At 37.3% G+C, this 14016-nt stretch overlaps 1 protein-coding gene and 1 pseudogene across 1 annotated transcript; one reads left to right on the forward strand and one right to left on the reverse strand.

Annotated features, from left to right (window-relative positions):
• Positions 1-436: 436 nt before the first annotated feature.
• On the reverse strand, positions 437-2521 carry LOC111902057 (uncharacterized). The gene is made up of 3 exons (XM_023897928.3): positions 2291-2521; positions 1792-2201; positions 437-1681 (listed from the first exon to the last, which is right to left on the reverse strand). The coding sequence occupies exons 1-3, from the start codon at positions 2381-2383 to the stop codon at positions 472-474; spliced, it is 1713 nt and encodes a 570-aa protein (XP_023753696.1). The 5' UTR covers positions 2384-2521; the 3' UTR covers positions 437-471.
• Positions 2522-3221: 700 nt separating this feature from the next.
• Positions 3222-3899, forward strand: LOC111902074 (AP2/ERF and B3 domain-containing transcription repressor RAV2-like; annotated as a pseudogene).
• The last annotated feature ends 10117 nt before the right edge of the window (positions 3900-14016 follow it).

The raw sequence follows: 14016 nt of genomic DNA on the forward strand, positions 1-14016 counted from the left end.
ATGTGAACCCGCATGCCTTTATAACTAAACAGGTAATGTGGGTTGGGTTGTGGTGATATCTCTAACCCATCAACTCGTAACTTGGCAACTTGAATACAAATATAGGTTGGCAACTTGAATACAAATATAGGTTGGGTTGGATTGATGTATCCCGACTGCAAATAGTATTTCCTCTCTCTCATTCAATAATTGTAAAAGCAGACAGATGAGAATTGACATAGGTTAGTGTGGATATGGTGGTAGTAAATTGGGCTCCTCAAATTATATAATTTTATACATGAGAGAGAGAGAGAGAGAGAGAGAGAGAGAGAGAGAGAGAGAGAGAGAGAGAGAGAGAGGTGAAATGGAAAACATATGACCAGAAACACAAAAACCCCCCACCCCCACATTTGTACACGACCATTCATCCTCTGTCATTGTTGTTTGTAAATTGTGATGATCATCAAAATTCATTTTTGATTTATTTAAAATCTAACAGCTTAAAGCCTCATATTTGACGGGAATAGGACGGTTAAACCCTGCTTGAGACAACAGATTGCCAACCACAGCAAGGTCTCTACAGAACACACCTTGAAACGCATTATTTTTGTTTTCAACTTGATGATGATGATGATGATGATGATGATTCCGCTTCGCCATTTTAACATTAACAGATTTTGGTTTAGACGATGATATTGAATGCTGCTGCTGATGAAGTTGAACATCATTTGCTGCACAGCTCTTCTTCCTTTGCTTCTCGGAGGCTTCTTCATCCAAAACTAGTCTCATCAGATTTGTATACCCTCTTTGAATCAATCTGAACAACAATAAAGCAGACATTTTTGCCCGATCTTTTATGGAATCAATGTCGCGTTCGTCTGCAAACTGGCACCTATCGATGAAACTAGTGGATTTATCTGGTTTGTGTCGTAGGGTAAGCAACAAATGGGCTCTCTCTAATTCGGATCTGGAACAACCACGTCTCAATCCCATCAAAGCATAGTAATCCACGTTCCCTAATTCTCCTGAACCGACCCTTTGTTTCTGTTCTTGGATTTTTACTGCGATCGAACATAGCTTCCCGGGAATTTCTCCATATCCAACATTTTGACGCTTCCATGCCGGCCCCGGTAATTTCCGATCACGAAGTATTGAATTGTAAAGCAGTTTCAGGTGTTCAAGGTCGTGAAGCGAATCAGGGAGACAACGGATGGTTTCGAAAAGGGAAGCCCTGGTGCTTAGGGCTTCGATACAACTAGGATCTAACGCTAGCGTCCGATTACAATCCGCTATGGCCTCAGCTATTCGACCCGATGACCTGTAAGCGGAGGCACGGTGCATGAAACATTCCGCCAGGAAGCCCTGAGGGGCTCCGCGTCGACCATCAACGATTTTCGAGAAGTGCCTGATGGCTTCGCTGTGAAGACCGGCCTCCGCAGCGGCAATTGCTGCGGTCTTCCGCCGCAGGAGGAGCTTGATGTGACTTACTAGGTTGCAGATACTCTCCGATTCTGCCCTTGGAGGCGTCTGTGGCTGGTTGCCGAAAGTGAATGTCACGGCGGACGAGGTGAAACTGTCATCTGTCCAACAGACACTTTCACGGCGGAATGCGGCGGAGGCAAGGCGTTTTCCGGTCTGGAGAAGTGCCATCGCATCCTCCATTAATCCTAGGTGGCAACATGCTTGACCTAGAACCAAGTACCTGAATTGGATCGTAAGACAGGCTCAATCAGAACGCGCTACAAACAGATTCCACACACAAAAGTTGTTGAATTTCAAGCTAACATTGCCACAGAGAAGAGACGAGTATACCTCCATTGACCTTCTTTATCGCGATTTTTGCCGATGCCAGCCATGACCCTCTTCTTCAAGTCGGAGACAGAGAAGCACTTGAAGGATTGCTCGGAGCGAGTAGGCGCAGACAAAAGCTTGACTCGTTCTCTGGAGAGTGGTTGCGAGTTGTTGTCAGATGATGAAGACGAAACGGATGAATCGTCGGAGGCCATTTTCAGACTAAGGCTGGGTATGTAGTCCTGAAGCATATCTGCAACTTCCTTGAACCTTCTCAGATGAAGGAGAGCCGTGGCTTTCAGCTCCAAAGCCATTTCAAACCGCGGTGATAAAGCAAGAGCAGCATCAAGCAAGTTTAGAGCAGACGCAACGTTGCTCTGTTCTTGAGAAGCAATCAATGATCTTGCATCTTTCACATACATATCAACGATCTAAAAACGCATCGAAAACACATAATGAATACATAGGAACAAATCGATCAAAATCGTCCATTATCAATAGGATGAAGAATTTGAAGTACCTTTTTATTAGTAAGCCACCAGTGCTTCTTTTCAATACAGCCACGAGAGGGAGATGAAACCATGTTTGTTGTTGATACGTAGTGATGAATCATTAAGAATCTTCACTGCGTAAATTCGTCATATGTGCAGAGAAGATGAGATTATGGAGAGGGAGAGGGAGAGAGATTGAAGATGTGTGAGTGAGAGAGAGAAGGGGGGTTATAAATGTAAAGCAAGTGCCAGCTTTGACCTCAGACAAAGCTTTCATCCTTGCATTTCATCGCTGGCATATATATGTATATTATATAATATTTTTATAAACAATATTTTATTTGATATCGAATTAACATTCATGATATTTAGTTGACTAATAACATCTCATTACGCAATAAATAACATTTATACTTATAAACAAATCAATCATTTTAATCCTACCAAATCTGTTCCATCCACGAAATAAATCAGGACGATGAATTTTGATAGAGTAAATTATGTTATTGGTCCCTATGGTTTGAGATAATCTAGGTGTTTAATCTTTAATTTTTTTTGGGTACACGTCACTATAGCCCATTCAAATATCGTCATTTATTCTATTTGGTCACTAAAGTATTTTTTTTGCTCAATAGGTCATTAAACTTACAACTTACATGTCTATTAAGTCATTTTCGTTAGTTTTTAACAGATCTTCCGTTAACCAGTTATTATAATTTACAAGAATGGTCCCTATGATCTAAATTTTTTTCGTGGTTGGTCCCATACCAGCATACTTCATCACCGACGTCGCCACTGTTCAATTCCGACAACCACCACCCTTCACATTGGGCAACCCCATCAACTATTATACTCAGCTTTTCTCTTACACCCAATTTATATATATCATATTTCTCTCTCTATATATATAAAACCTCATTCTTCTTCTTGCTACTCTCTCCTTCAAGAACACTGATTATAATGGAAGGAAGTTCCACTGATGATCAAAGAACAACTACGGAAGCAACTTCAATAGTTGCAGCACCGATGACTATGCCTCCACTGATCAGTAGTGGGGGCAGCATGGTTCTTGACACCAATGAAGCGGGGTTGGAAGCTAGTTTCTTGAATTCTCATTCAAAAGCTGAGATCGTTGATATGTTGAGGAAACACACATACAATGATGAACTAGAACAAAGTAAGAGAAGTTGCAGCTTAAAAAAACTTTTACAAACGGGTATAGATCGGGTGACAACCTGGTCAACGCCCGGGAACAACTTTTTAAGAAGACAGTCACCCCAACGACATTGGAAAACTGAACCGGTTAGTGATACCAAAGCAGCATGCAGAGAAGCACTTCCCGTTGCAAACTGAAAGCACTTCCAAAGGTGTTCTTTTACATTTCGAAGACATCGGGATGAAAGTATGGAGATTTCATGATTTCGTTACTCATACTTTAATAGTAGCCAGAGCTACATTTTAACCAAAGGTTGGAGTTGATTCGTGAAGGAAAAGAACTTAAAAGCTGGTGACATTGTGAGCTTTCAGAGATCCACGGATTCAGACAAACAACTTTACATCGACTGGAAGACAAAAAACGGGTCAGGTAGTTCCAATATTCAAGAACAAGCAACTTTACAACATGTTCAAGAACGGTAGTGGTGCATGTGACGAACGATGTTAGCAAATGACCAACCACAAAAGAAATTGAAATCATAGGGACCATTCTTGTAAATTATGATAACTGGTTAACGGAAGATCTATTAAAAACTAACGAAAATGACTTAATAGACATGTAAGTTGTAAGTTTAATGACCTATTAAGCAAAAAAAATACTTTAGTGACCAAATAGGATAAATGACGATAGTTGAATGGGCTATAGTGACATTTACCCTTTTTTTTTAACTCGGATGAACCCTAATATATATTTCTATTGCGTGTTTGGTCTCTGATTGTCCTTAATAATTTTTTTTCAATTTTTGTTATTTGTTTATTCATTTATATATATTACATGGGCCTATCCCCCGTACCATTTCCCCTTGCTCTCCTCTATTTTCAATATTTTCTTGTCGGATTATAAAAATGTACACTGACACTAGACTTCAATGCTCAATGGAGCTAGCCGAAATCAACAACCAAAAGTCCAAAACACTTCCCTCCTCTCCTTTCAGTTTTTCTTGCTGGTTAGATTCCCACTCTTTCTCTCATTCTCTATATTCCTTACCTCCTGCAACCAAAATAGAAAAACAAAGAACTGCTATAATCAAATCAAACCTCAAGATCAAAACTAAAATCAAATCAAACATCAAGATCAAAAAGAAAATCAAAATGAAATAGATTCAAAACCTTGAAAACCTTGATTTTTGTAACCCATAGTGAAAACTTGAAAACAGAGGTGTGAAAAGGCATGTCGTTGGTGGTCCAGTAGTTGTTGACAAGAGAAATCGCGAAACCTAATCTCAAATTCTTTCTCACTCTTCGATTTCTCGATCAAACTCTTTTCCTCCAAATCCCTTTTCATCTCACCTTCCAAGCTCTCAATTCTAGCCCTCAAACTCTCGAGTTTCTCCTCCACCAGTTGATTCACCTACCCAGTCACAAAAGCAAAAGCTAATCCCTTCTTAATCTCCTACATCCCTACTTTTTTAGTCACCCCATTTATCTCTGATTGCAACAAGCTTTTAGCCATTCAGACCGCCTCAACTTGGATTTCAGATGACCGTTCAACTTGGTTAATGAATCGACCCGCTGAAAATCAATTACAATGGAACATATCGATTTCAGAAAACAATTTTTGGTGGCAGTGACTCCGAACAAGGTTTAAATAAACTAGTAAATGCAGTGATGGTGGTGTTATCGCTTTGATTCACGTCATTAATGGTGGTGGTGACTCTGATTCGCGATGTTTTACTCAACAGTGGTGTTGTGATGATGTTGGTGACCGAAAAGAGGAAGAAGTCACCAAAAAGCGAAAATAGGTGACCGGTGGTGGGTTTAGGTTTTAGGGATGATATTTTTTTTAGTACATTAATATATAAATAATAAATAATTATAAAAGAAATATGTAAATCATAAAATTAATTATAACAAAAATTAATAAGGGCATAATAGTCTTTTTAGATCAAACAGGGACCAAACGTGCAACAAACACATATAGTAGGGACATTCTGAGTTAAATAAAAAACAACTAGGAACCAAACCTGCAAGTTGCCCCAAACCACAGAAGAGACCATTCGTGTAATTTACTCAATTTTGATATTAACTTTGTTATCTTCTTCATATCTAATAAAATAGGCACACCATCTAATAAGTCCCTTCGAAGCATTTTTTCAGCCAATAAATTTTCAAAGTCAATTTCTCAAAATATCCTTCATAATATAGATGAAACGAAAAAATAGCATCAAATGTGGTTTAAGAAATCAAGGATGTATTTTCTGCTTTCAATAAGACCTTTGTGTCCATGTATCTAACATCAGTTTTTTCTCTCATGTCGATCGATGTCGGTGAACTAAGACAAATAATTCTTTTATATGTGATTTAGTTTCTACGGGTTTTCATTGCTATAAACATGTGATTAATAACAACATGTTGCAGGCTTCGATAAGTGGTTTTGGTTATTCACCCCCAAGATTTGGGTATTTCATCTTCATATAAATTTCAATTTATAAAGCCTGTTACGGAGCGAGAAGGGAGGAGAATGGGTTCTTGGAAGCATCAACTAGGGTTATACGTTTTTTTTAAGAATCCATAAGTATCATCTGTTGGATTAGGTGTCTAAGTTCATAACTATTTCTGGAATGTACTTGACCTGATTAGCATGGTCCATTTGGGTTGCATGGCATCATTAGGGATGTCAACGGGGTCAAACGGGGCGGGAGAAGCAATCCCCCGCCCCCACCCCCAAAATTTTCCTATTCCCCCGCCCCCGCCCCCGAATCCCACGATTGCCCCCGCCCCCGCCCCTGTTTAGGTTGACTTTTTTTTGGGCGAACGCAGGTGTTGTTTAGGCTAAAAGAAGTTATTTTTTGAGCTAAAAGAAACCATTTTAGATAAAAATTGTTATTTATAGCACAATTTTATATATTTAAAATAAAAATATTATAACAACTTAAAAATGTTATAGTATAAACTTAAAAACATGATTTTTTATTGAATTTTGGAAGTTCAAAATCATTACTATTATTTATTATATTTTTATAATTAATATATATTAATATAAATAATATATTAACGGGGTCCCCATTGGGGGTTATGTTAGCCATTGTTGCATTTCATGATTATGAGATATGGCAAATGGATGTCAAAACCCCCTTCCTTAATGGAAAGTTAGCTGAGGATGTTTACCTGAGTCAGCCAGAGGGTTTTGTCAGTACAAAGTACCCTAATAGAGTGTGTAAGCTTGAGAAATCCATTTATGGATTAAATCAAGAACCTCGCAGATGGAATATTTGCTTCGATGAGAAAGTCAAAGAGTTTAGCTTTTTGAGGAGTGAAGATGAATCTTGTGTATATGTCAAGGCTAGTGGGAGTATAGTCAGCTTTTTAATACTGTATGTGGATGACATACTACTCATAGGAAATGAGATCCCAACTCTATAGGAAGTTAAGTCCTGGCTTGGGAAGTGTTTCGCTATGAAGGACCTTGGAGAAGCTGCCTATATCCTAGGGATAAGGATTTTGAGAGACAGGAGTAAAAGACTAATTGGACTTAGTCAGAGTACTTACTTGGAAAAGGTGCTAAATAGATTCAGCATGCAAAATTCCAAGAAAAGAGAGTTACCGATCCAAAGTAACGCCAGACTGAATAAAACTTAGAGTCCGAGTACAGAGGCTAAGATAGCAGAAATGAGTCGAGTACCGTATGCTTCCGTTGTAGGCTCGATCATGTATGCTATGACTTGTACTCGTCCTGATGTGGCCTTTGCATTGAGCATGGTCAGCAGATATCAGGGGAACCCTGGCAAGGCTCACTGGACTGCGGTAAAGAACATTCTCAAGTACCTGCGGAGGACTAAGGACTGGGTCCTTACCCTCGGTGGGAGTGTTGACTTGAGAGTATTTGGGGTATAGTGATGCTAGCTTTCAGACTGATAGGGATAATTTCTGCTCTCATTCAGGCTAGGTCTTTACCTTAAACGGAGGAGAAATTTCTTGGAAGAGTTCCAAGCAGGAGACAGTAGCTGATTCAACTTGCGAATCAGAGTATATAGCGGCAAGTGAGGCAACAAAGGAGGCTATATGGCTAAAGAACTTCATTGGAGACCTTGGAGTTGTACCAGGTATTAAAGATTCGGTAGAAATTTTATGTGATAGTGAAAGTGCAGTTGCTTTAGCCAAGGAACCAAGGGATCACGGGAGATCCAGACACATCGACATAAAATATCATTTCATCAGACATCGTATAGAAGAATGACTCCTCGTGGCAAAGAGGGTATCATCGGATGAGAACCCGGCAAATCCCCTCACGAAGGGAATGGGCAGGGTTAAGCATCTCCAGCATGCAAGGAGCATAGGGCTGAAGGATGGTATTAGTTTTACTAGTTAGATAACTTTGAAATGTGTAAAGTGTAATTGACATTTGATGATGAATAAAAGTTGTATTTATTTATGAGTAAAGTGTTGCTATGTTTTGTCAATCGTTTACTATCCTTTCATTTTGCATGTTTTGACTTCCAAAATAATTATGTTATGTTGTTTCATATTATTCGAATTCTCCACAGTCGGTCATATGTTGGAAGTAGGTATGAATCAAGACTGTCATGAGTTGGTTGCAGAGGTCCAATATGTTGGACATGGATAAAACACTCATAAGTACTCATAAGTTCTGAGTATTGGATTCAACCTACGCTTACTGGTATCAGTTCATGGAATTTATCTCGAGTGATCGTGAGACAGTAATATCATATAGGTCTTAAAACCTAGAGATATGACTTGTTGCCTATGAGCTGGTTATGCATTGATTGTACGAAAACGCATTGGTAACTCGATGTTATAAAACATGCCTTTGTGTATGATTCAACCAGTAGTAGAACAAGCATATGAGTCGAAGTTTATCTGTTCCTTCTTGGATTAGAAGCGATATCTGGGCCCCTCGATGATTTTGTGTTGACCCATGTATCGGGCCCGGTCAGAACTAAGTTGATGTGTTCAATTAAGTTCTATGTCAAACAAATCAGGAATCGAGAAACAAACTGCTGGACAATAAGCAAGACATTGTTCCATGTATTTGTTTGGCTGATATCTAGAACAGAGGATTATATGATCACTTATCTTAAATGGAGTATCATCATCATCTTAGTTCCACGAGACTTTGAAAGAGCTACGATTGTAGATCGATTCCTGAAGTCATTCTTGCAGTTATAGTTATTAGACTTATCCAAGTGGGAGACTATTGGATTAGGTGTCTAAGTTCATAACTATTTCTGGAATGTACTTGACCCGATTAGCATGGTCCATTTGGGTTGCATAGCATCATGCATTTGGATAGACTAAAATGAGAGAAATAACACTTAAGGTTTATTAATATATTATAATATAAGTTCTAATATATTAGTAGTATTATTTAATTAGTATTGATCAAGAATTAATTTGGAATTAATTAAGTGATGAAAAGAAGACTAATTAAATATATGGGTTGATTGTGTAAATCACTCATACTTGTATAGTGGGCTAATGCTCCATGGATTATCAAGTTGGGCTAAAACCTATAGGATGCTCCATGGTGTTTATAGAACCCATGAGTCATGGAAATGAAAGGTCATGGCAATTAGGGTTTACATGGTGTAACCCTAATTGTAACACACTATATAAGGACCCTTACGTTCACCAAAATCGCCACTTAAGTAAGAAAGAAGAGGGCTAGCCGATTTCAAGTATTGTGACATTTCTCTCAAGTTTATTCCAAGTGCATTTGGTGTTGTGTGAGAAATTTGAGGCATCACACTTGAGGTGCTAGGCTCACAAGGTTATCAAGGAATCCAATCTACTACAAGGTATGTTTTCTTGCTTACATTTATGATTAAAAGTACCTCATGTATGCTAGATAGGGTGTAAAACTTGGGAAACAAAATTTTCATGTATCATAGATAAAACATAGATCCAAGGTTTATAGGGTTGCATGTACACCATAGGAGTGTTAGAATGCTGAAAACCCTTCATCATCATCTTCATTCTTGGTTTAACAAATAAGTTTCTCTAATTTTACATATAACTTTCAATAAGTTTTAATTGATATTGGCTTATAGCAACCTATAATCTTGTTTTAGGTTTGAAATTTTACTCCTCAAAAATACATAAAATATAGCTAGCCACTATATCAATTATTTTAGAGATTGTAGTAATGTTTTTTTTATAGTTGTATCTGCTTTTGTAAATGAAATTGTTTCTGTAAACTATTTTGATATGTATATTTTTTTAGAATAGTTTCTATATTCATGTCTATTAGATAGATGTCTTTTAAGGTATGAGCTCGGTATACTTTTTTTTCATCTATTAACGTGTTTTAAGGTTTTGAGTTTACCATTCATGGCTTAATGAAAAGAATAGAAAAGAAACAATATGTACTACATACATGTATCATTTTAGCACCACCTTTAGACAATTTAGTACATGATTAGCTTGATTTATTTATTCTTTAGGTCTTAAATTTTCAAGGTGAGAGTACACATTTTTTTCATTTTTTTTTATCTCTTTTTGACTTTATAAGTTATTTCTTCAAGTAAATACCAAAAGTAGTTTTTAGACAGGATGGTACGATGTTGGCTTATAGTGGAATGGCCCGTATATATATATATATATATATATATATATATATATATATATATATATATGTGTGTGTGTGTGTGTGTGTGTGTGTGTGACTTGAGTATTTGGAGCATTTGGGTTCAATGGAGCACTTGAAACTCAACGGAGCATCTAAAAAATGAACAAGTCATCTTAGAAAGGAATGACACATATAAGAAAGGAATTGAGCATTTGAGAATGATGATCAATGAAGCAAGGATGCACCATTTTGGAGTAAGTGTGCCATCCGAGAAGGAGGATGCGCGATTTGGAATGTAAATGCACCGTACTAGAAGAGGAAATGTCATCCGTTGCACAAGATATGTGTTAACACGTTGTAGCAGGTGTATTAAGCAAATAATATTTCACTGTTGGTATCCTCTGACAACTTTTACTGGAGCCACATCCTCTTCCAATAATAGATGCATGTTTGTTAGGTGTTCAGTTTTTAAGCAGATATCGCATTGTTTCTTTGCAACTGCTTTTTCCTTCCTCATAATAGAACAACTTTTGCCAGCTCACAAATTTAGGACTCAGATGAGCATCGCTGACTTCTTTTACTCCTCATGGCTGATAAGTATACCGCTCGTCTTCGTTTCCGGATTGCTTCGACTCTATCACTAGTTTCTCAATCAGCTCCCAAATTTTTGTTGGTGTCATATCGACTAAGGAACCAACACTGGAAGTATTTATCAGACGCCGCTCCATGTGTATCAAACCTTCACATTAGCAGTTATACAACTGATAATCACCGATACCCTGTTGTGGGCACCGAACCAACATCTTTTTGAATCTCTCCCAATAGGTGTGTAGAGTTTCTCTTTTTCCTTGTTTGATACCAATGATTTTTCTTTTGAGATTTGAAACTTGCGTTTTTGGAAAATACATCTCTAAAATAACTTCGTGAGTTCAGTCCATGTGGTGAACAATCCAGATGGAAGCTCGTACATCCATTCTTCTTGAAAAAACCACATGAAATTCCTTAAGGTCTTCGTTTTCTAGATCTTGGAATGTGGGAAGAAAATGTATCAGCCCAAATTTAAGTTCGAAGTTGTGGGCTTCTAGAAAAGTAATGCAAATAGGTTGTTGATTGACCTTTTTTGTGGCCCACTCTCTAAAAGATTTCTCTGCTTTGTCTCCTATGTCACTCATGGCTGATTTTTTAGATTCTGAAAGTTGTGGTGTTTTAGCTTTTTTAGATTGGGTTTTAGAAGAATTTGTTTGCTCGGATTTAACTGAGGATCGTGGGGAGTATGTTTTAAATGGACTATCAGAAGCTGAAGATAGGGATACTTTTGGGAAAAATGGAAAAGTTGGATTTGGTTCGTTCCACAAGGGATTGCCTTGTGGTGTGGTGATTTCTAGAGGTATTGAAGAGGATGAACCAAAGAAACCAACTGATTGTTTTTTCTTTGCTGCTTCTTTCTTCAGTTTCCTTGTAGTTCTTTAAATAATTTAGTAATAGGTTCTATAGGAACTGGACGATCTTATTTTGTTAAATACCTAGCGAAAAACTCCTATCTTCCTTTCATTACGTGATTTGTTTCTAGGTCAAAAGCTAGAGGTGTACCTGTACAAAAATTTCTTGGCATAAAACTATTAGAAGCACTGTGTCCCAAGCAACAACGCCAATTTCTTAACATGCTATCGTGGGCGTATTAAGCAAACAATATTTCACTGTTGGTGGCACTAAAAGAGCATAGAGAAGTAGGGTCGAATCATCAGGGACACAACCTAACACTCAATGCCTTTTTACATCAGGCACATTCTAGTCAATAAACAAAAATTATAAAAACGGGGATTTTGATTAAAAACTAAACTAAAAATTGCAGTGAAAATAAACTAAATAAAACTCAATAATAAAAACAATTTCAGTTCTGCTGCGACTTTCCTAATCATGCAAACAATCCAGATCTGGTTATTTAGATTGTGTTCTATCTAAGCTGGTACTGAGAAAAATAACGAGCTCTAGTACAATCTCTTTTACCTAGTTAAATTAACCAAAACAAGCTCTTCAGTTAACCCTAACTTTTTATTGTCTAAATTAAATAAGCTCTTAATTAAGATCAAAAAAGGTGCATTAAGTTTTGTGTAAAATTCGCAGCAATACCCAATACTTTTCACAAGATTGGAAGCGTAAATATACAATATTTCAGTTTATACCAGAGTTAAATCCCAACGCAGAACCAATCTGATATTTGTTACTTATCACCCGTTGACAAGAACAATTACGGTTTCTATTAACAGATTAACTGGAGTGATAAAACCCTAGCTAGGTGACAGAGTTGTAACAGACGGTAGGGCAGCATGGGTGATACAAATTTTTAGGCCCCATTTTATGTATCTACTTATATTATTTTAGAAATAAAAAAGCTTTTGGTATTAAGTCGTCACATGTAGAGGCAAAAAGGGCCTCATTTTTTATTTTGCTCGGGGGCCTCAAATCGACTTGAGTCGGGCCTTCTAGGTGATCAGAGTAACAAGAATTAAAAATCAAACATTCATTAAGTTTAAAACTGAAACAACTAGATAGAAACACACAATGAAAACCAAATATGATTACTGATCACATGAAAAGTACTGGTCAAATGCAGAACTGAAAACTAGGGTTTTAGCCATACGTGGTTAAAAATGAATCTAAACTAGTAAAAAGAAACATTAACTGGATAATCTTTCTAAACTAAGTGTATGAGATTATTCACAGACATCAGATCTTCAGAAAGTGCTGAAAAGTGTCAGAAATTGCATTCAGAAGGGTTTTTCGTCGCCTGGAACCGTCTACCGCCGAATCTAATTAGGAGGGTTGTATTTATATGCAAGTAGGAATCTTTCAGAACAAGTTGGCAGAAAATGAGATCACAGATATCAGATATGCGATCGCAAAATAGTTATTTTTCTAGATTTTTCATTAAATGAAGCACAATGCTATTTCTTAAGTTTTTGGAGTTGCGTCATAAAAACTCTATCGCAAAAGTATAAATATGATTGTAGATTTTGATTTTTTTTTCCTTCCAAATATATTTTTCAACCTTGAAAAACCTCGAAACATTTATACGATCGCAGATATCCAAATTTTCGATCGCAGATATGGCTTTTCGGCTCGTCTTGGACACAATTCTTTAGTTTAAGCATTCCAAGTCGTTCCTTAGCTTCCTTATTAAATTCCAACTTCATTTAAGCTCTAAATATGCATGCAGTTGCTCCGAAAGTACCGCTCAACTCGAATTTTCAGAAAACGTCAGAAAATGTTAACAGTACGAGAATCTGATAAAACACATGAGCAGAACATTATTTAAATTAATGACATGCAAATGTTCAAATTATGATGCTAAATGCTATTAAAAACTACCCTAAAAGATGCATAAAATGGCATCTATCAATGCGCCATCTTGGTGCAAGGGTGCACCACATCTATTCCAAATGACACATGATATCCCTTGATGAGCCATTTATTGTAACACCCAATCATTGTAGGCAAATTCCTTCCCTTTATTTTTAAGTTTTGATGTTGGGTGTGTATCTACGTAGGGCGTAGATAGCCTTCTACGCGCTGCTAGAAGGGTATCTTGGAGATAGGGATTAATGATCTATGTAAGGAATAGATCTAGGTGCGTAGCATGTACCTGCCCAGAGCCCAAACCCGAATCTTGGGGTTTTAAGCCGTATTTAAGTGCTATGACTCTTTTTAAGCCCTTCAATTCACAATCTCCATTTCCCCAAATGTTCCCTTTGAAATACTAGTTCCCTTTTGGTGTATTTGTGAGCCTAAGAGTGTGTTTGTGTGCTTTTGAAGAATGAAGATGGTGGTGGAGTTTATTAGAAACTTGAATCAACTTTGGATCCAGAAGTTCCTTCCCCTCATCCATCCCCAGGAAGTCTCCACCTTAATGACTTTTTATAATAAATCTAGTTTATGTTGAAGAATTTCCATGTTTTGTCCCTATAACCTTGTTTCTTATGAGTATGAGCTACTCTAGGCCATTAGGGTATCATT

The sequence above is a fragment of the Lactuca sativa genome, chromosome 9, assembly GCF_002870075.4.
Source record: "Lactuca sativa cultivar Salinas chromosome 9, Lsat_Salinas_v11, whole genome shotgun sequence".
In the NCBI taxonomy this organism is placed as follows: Eukaryota; Viridiplantae; Streptophyta; class Magnoliopsida; order Asterales; family Asteraceae; genus Lactuca; species Lactuca sativa.